At 44.9% G+C, this 6,000-nt stretch overlaps 1 protein-coding gene across 1 annotated transcript in view; it reads right to left on the bottom strand.

The window, feature by feature from the left end:
- The window catches only part of CDH16 (cadherin 16), a 42,541-nt gene that overhangs the window by 33,673 nt on the left and 2,868 nt on the right, over positions 1 to 6,000 (bottom strand). Inside the window, exons 2-3 of the mRNA XM_069085820.1 lie at positions 2,742 to 2,802; positions 465 to 557 (exon numbers count right to left, since the gene is read on the bottom strand). Coding sequence (XP_068941921.1) covers positions 465 to 557; positions 2,742 to 2,786 — 138 coding nt within the window. The 5' untranslated portion in view covers positions 2,787 to 2,802. The remainder of the gene's footprint in view (positions 1 to 464; positions 558 to 2,741; positions 2,803 to 6,000) is intronic.

The raw sequence follows: 6,000 nt of genomic DNA, 5'->3' as shown, positions 1-6,000 counted from the left end.
ACGTGACTGGGATTGAGGTTTGCTGACTGCCCTGGCTTGTGAAGATGATGGGGGAGCTGGGATCTAAAGGAGAGTTCTTGGTGGGGTTGGGTGGGTATGGTATGTGAGCAGTGCTCTGCTTAGAAGGGAGTATCTTTGGTTCAGTGAGGAGGGAGATTGCAGGGTGTCATGGTCCACAGTCCGGAGCACATGTATGTACATATGGGGGAGGGGTGGGGCAGCTTACTGGTCTATGATTTCAGTGCTGCTGAGAAAATTTCCCTTCCTCCAAATGTCTCAGCTCAATGATGCTTGAAATCCCACCTCTCTTAATTTGACTCATCCTCTATTAAAACACAAACCTACCCCAACCCCTGCTTCCACCCTGAACTACAAACACATTAAGTTGTTATCCAAAACAAGACTGAGAGTCACTCTCCCTCCCTCCCCACCTTTCCTCCAGTTCAAGGTCTATGGCAATAGTTCATCTTTACCTTCTTCAGGTACAAAGGAAAGTTTCCTGCATAATTTTCTGGAACTTCCACAAGGAGCCCACTGGTGACAGCTTCAGGTACAACCTGTGGGGGAAGATGTCCTCAACCCCAAGATATTGCTCCAAAATGACCATTAAAAAAAAAGAAAGACAATGACTTTGGGGCATAATGGAGAAGAGTGACAGACCTGGGGTCACAAGAGCTGACCCTGTGTGACCTTGAGCAGGGCTGTCAAGCTAGCCAGTCTCCAAGGCTCAGTTTCTTCCCTTTTTATCTAAATACAGGAATGCTCTTAGCAGAGTACACTGGCGGGGGTAGCAGGTGTGCTAGAGGATGTTTTTAAGTCCAAAGACTCTAGCGTTAACTGTGTGCCCAGGAGCAGGTCATTTTATTTCTCTCAGTCTCCTCATCTGTAAAAAGGGAACAATTATCTTTGCACTGTCTTGTCATACAGGATCGTACAAGATCAAGTCTTGTCCATTCTACCTCCACAACATCTGTCTCTCTGCTCAGCCTCTCCCTTATAACAGGGTTTTTATTGTTGTCGATCGATTGGTTTCAGTCATGTCTGACTCTCTGGGACTCCATTTGGAGTTTTCTTGGTAAAGATACTGGAGTGGTTTGCCATTTCCTTCTCCACAAATGAGGAAACAGAGGCAAACAGGGTAAAGTGACTTGCCCAGGGTCACTAGGATGACTAACGCCTTCTGCTTATTATTTCCTATTTATCCTGTGTATAAACTTGTTTGTGTGGTTAGCACTTTGTTTCCCTGACTAGACTATGAGCTCCTCCAGGGCATTGTCATGCCCAGCTCTCCCTGGCCCCATCTGGGGTTTTCTTGGCAGAGATACTGGAGTAGTGTGCCATTTCCTTCTCCAGTTCATTTGACAGATTCGACAGGAAACAGAGGCAAACCAAGTGAAGTGACTTGCCCAGGGTCACACAGCCAGCATCTGAGGCCAGATTTGAACTCACGCTTTTCTTTTGTACCCCTAGTGCTTAGTACAAAGTCTGGCATGCAGTAGGTACTTAATAAATGCTTATTGACTGACCAGCTTGTCAGAGGCAGGACTTGGAGCCAGGTCTGCTGACACAGAGGTTGGCTTTCTATGCATGATGCTACCCTGCCTTTTGGCTTACAGGACATAGGCCCTTTATAAGTATTTATTTGATTAAACTGTGAACCCTAAGGTGCTCTAGGAAGGAAAGACTGTCAATTTATCTCTAGACCATCTTGACTTTATAATAGCCCAACATCCCCAGCCCCCAAGGCTCTCAAGCCCCTTGCCTAGGGGCCATGGGGCTGTTAGTCTCATCTCCAACAGTCAAAGTGCTGGGGACCATCTCAATGTCGCTCATTACTGGGCATGCTCCCTGAGGTGGGGAGGCAGTGGGAGAGAGAGCAAGAAGGACACTGGCTTTCCCATGTTCTCCTGAATTCCAGGTTTGAATCATAGGGTTAAGGTGGGAAGGAACCAGAGACTGGGGCACAGGATCCATTCTTTCATCAATACGGGGAACTCTCTTCTGTGGAAATTCCCTCCACTAATGCAGCTAGGCAACTTATTTGTAACTTAGAATCTTAGAGAGTTGCTTGGGGCACAGAGAGGTTAAGCACTTTGCCCATGGTCATACAGCTAGCACGGATCAGAGGCAAGATTTGAATCTAGTTTTCCTGACTCCAGGTCCAGCTCTCTATGCAATGTTCCATGCTGCCTTAGAGATCACAGAGGAGGCAACTGAGGCCAAAGAGAGGAAAAAACTTATCCACAGTCACACAGTGAGTCAGAGGAAGACATGAAATTAGCACCAGGCCTCTTGGCCCCATAAATATATATAATATATATATAGCATACATGTATACATGTTTATGTATACATACATACATACATATATATATATAAAGTCTACTATATATATATATATATATATATATATATATATAAAGTCTACTTTATAAATGTTCCTCATTTCCCCCATATATTTTGTATTACCCATCTAAACAGGCTCGCTTCCTCCTACCGGCAATCCCTTAGCAGGTCTCTGTGTCTCCTTGGACTTACCCTTGTCCTCAGTTTGACCAGACTTGGCCTTCAATGTATGCCCAGCTCACGTGAATAAGAAAATCAAACCTGAAGAGTTCCCCACTCTCCCTGAGGACAGGGCTTTGGCGCAGCCAGTTTGGTCATTCATGACCCCATGGTGAACACAGGTGACATCCACCACTCTGGGCTGGGCCTCAAGGAAGAGCCATGTCTACCACTCACCTGGCAGATGAAAGAGTAGAAGATGCTGAGCCAGATGGCAGCCATCACTGGAGGTCTTGCACTGAAGGAGAGGAGACTGGGTCTAAGATGAGCAGCCTGCTGGTCAGCTTCCCTCCCTCCCAGACCCAAGCTCACAGTTAATCTGAGTCCCCAGGCCCTTTCCCTTCCCCCCCTCTCCGCCCCGCCTCCCCCCCCCCCCCCGCCCCGTCTTATCCCTCCACAGTCTAGTCAGGGGAGGAGGCACAGTACCATGGAAAGACAGACTCTAGAGTCTGAAGACTGAACTTTCTGATTGCTGGAGAGCACCGCCATCTTCCCAGCCCCCCAGGCTCACAACCTCAGTGTCATCAGTCAGCATGTATTCACTAAGTGCTTACTAGGCACTCTTCTAAGCCCTGGGGATACAAGGAAAGGCAACAGCAGCCTCCTTGAGTTCTCCCGGCCTAGTGGGGGAGACAACACCCTCTTTCCCTCTCTGTCTCTCTATCTCCCTATGTATACATATGTATGCATATAATGAATACAGAGGCAGCTAGGTGGTACAGTGGAGAGACTGCCAGGCGTGGAGTCAGGAAGACTCATCTTTCTAAGTTCAAATCTGGCCTTAGACACTAGCTATATGTCCCCGGGCAAGTCACTTCACCTCGTTTGCCTCAATTTCCTCATCTGGCAAATGAACTGGAGAAGGAAATGGCAAACTCCTCCAGTATCTCTGCCAAAAAAACCCCCAAATGGGGTCATGTAGAGTTGGACATGACTTGAAAACAAATGTATATACATATATGTATTATATACACATACACATATATTATGTGTACAAATGTATATGTGTGTACATGTGTATATATGTATATATACACATAGAGTAGATGGACAGTAATCTTAGAGGGAGATACTAGTAGTATGTGTAGGGGGAGGGAGAGAAGGGGGTAGTAGGAGACAGAGAGGAAGAGAGATACAGAGAAGAGGGGGAGGGAAGGGAAGGGAAGGGAAGAGAAGAAGGGATGAGAGGGGAGGGGAGGGGAAGGAAGGGGAAGGGAGGGGAGAAAGGAGTGGGATGGGGGGGGAGGGGAGGGGAGGGAAGGGGAGGGGAGGGGACAGAGGATTTGAGAGGTGGAAGGTACCTTAGAACAGTGGCCTTGAAAATGAGGGCTATGCCTACCGCACCTCAGTAGGCCAAGGCATCATCCCAAGGGGTAAGCAATCAGAATGTGGAAAGAGGAGGGTCATATCCCATCCTCTCAGTGACACCCAATCTCAGGGCTTTTCTCCAACACAGCTTAACTACTCCCTTCATCATTAATAAGAAATATTCTTCCACTGCGCCCAGGCCTACAGCTGGGTCTCTACTCCTCCCCTTCTGTCAGCCTTTGGCTCCTCTAGGTGGTTAAACCTAATCTCAACCCCAGTAGCTGCAGCAAAGTCTCCAGCCTCCCCATTGAATACCCATCCTCTTCCCCCAAAACCACATCATGGTTGTAGCCAGTGCCTTGACAGTTTGGGTTCTGCAATACAGGACAGTGTCTGGTAAGATGCCCCACCTCTGACTTCTATTTTTGGTAGGATTGAGTGAGCTGGACAGGATAAACCAGCATGGATGGCTTGTGACCTGAAATGACAACTCCATTCAATTATCTTTCCTCCCCAAACCCACTCCTCTTCTGAACTTCCCTATTTCTGTCAAGAACACTACTATCTTTTCAGAATCCCAGGTTCTCAACCTCCTCATTATTCCTGTTTCTTCACTCAAGTGAGACTTTGCTCTCCAAAGTTCCCAGCGATCTCTTCATTGCCATGCAATGGCTTTTTCTCAGTCCCTATCCTTCTTGCCCTCTGCATCCTCTGACACTGTCCGTCACTCTCTGCTCTGGTCTCCTCTCTAGTTCACAGTGTTAATATGTCACATAAAAACTCTCGAATCTTCCCACCTTAAAAACTTGGAAACAGAATTTTCCCTGTGTTAAAACCTTTCCCAATGGAGCAAGTTTCAGTGGGTTTTAAACCCATTTGTTAAAAAGATAAAAATGCAACACCTTCTGATTAATTTGGAAGAGCAACTGAATGACATCAGGGAAGATGGAAATCTACGAACCAAATGTCAGCAAAAAAACCTTTGTAGAATTGGTGGGTGGTATTAGAAAATGATTCTTATTATGTAGCCCTTCTTTTATTTGGAGATAGGTATCTTTGTGAGGCATCGTTTTTGGCTATAAAAACCATGAAAACCAAGCATTGAAATGGACTGAACTTATAAAAACCAAGCTTTGGAATCATTGCTACCCCAATGGTAAAACCAAAATTTGAAAAAACAATGAAACATTTAGTTGCAATGTTTTCACCAAAATATCTGCAAATCAGAGCAAAAAACATTTTGGTGAAAGCAAAACATTTTTGCACCATTAAGAAATAAAATATTATTTTCAAAATATAACATCTTGATCTCATCCTTTCAATATTTTCTATTCTAGTATTTTGTATTGTACATAATCATTAGTATAGTGATACATGGATATAACGTATAAGTAAGAAAATATACATATCAAACATCTTTTATTGAGAGGAGTGTACAAAATTTTTTAAAAATTGGAGATGATGCCTTAGATACCATTTTTCTAATTTTTTTCTTTTTTTACAGATGAGAAAACTGAGGCCCTGGGAATTTAAATCTCATAGAAGAGCCTGTCTCTTTGTTGTTCCCACTGACCAAACCTCACTAGATTCAGTGACTTTAGAAAATAGCCCATTAAGGGGCAGCTAGGTGGTTCAGTGAGTAGAGCACCTGCCCTGGAGTCAGGAGAACCTGAGTTCCAATCCAGCCTCAGACACTTAATACTTAACTAGCCATGTGACCTTGGGCAAGTCACTTAACCCTAATTGCCTTCCAAAAAAAGGCAAAAAAAAAAAAAAGAAAAAGAAAATAGCCCATTAAAGGCAGACACCATGTCTAGACAGTTTTCAGGACAGTGTCACTGCATTAAGGTGTGAAAGGAAGTAGTAGTAAGTAGAACCATGTTTGCTTGCAGCCCTAGGGAGACCCTTAGAACCAATTGACTTCCCACTGAGTAATGTGAGAATCGACAGTGCCCCATAAATAGATCCAGCTAATCTACCAAAGCTCCAACTGGGTATTCTCTTGTGTCTATTCAAGGTCCCAGAGCTCAGTGGTCTGTAATTACGTCCAGATGTGAAAATCATAGAATCACAGGATTTAGAATCGGAAGGACCTTTAGAGATTCTCTATGGCAGGGCTTCTTAACCC

Source organism: Petaurus breviceps, unplaced genomic scaffold, assembly GCF_028583685.1.
Source record: "Petaurus breviceps papuanus isolate PSGF00001 unplaced genomic scaffold, PetGlider_PUasm1.0 176, whole genome shotgun sequence".
NCBI classification, from domain to species: domain Eukaryota; kingdom Metazoa; phylum Chordata; class Mammalia; order Diprotodontia; family Petauridae; genus Petaurus; species Petaurus breviceps.
This window is presented reverse-complemented; position numbering and strand designations above follow the sequence as displayed.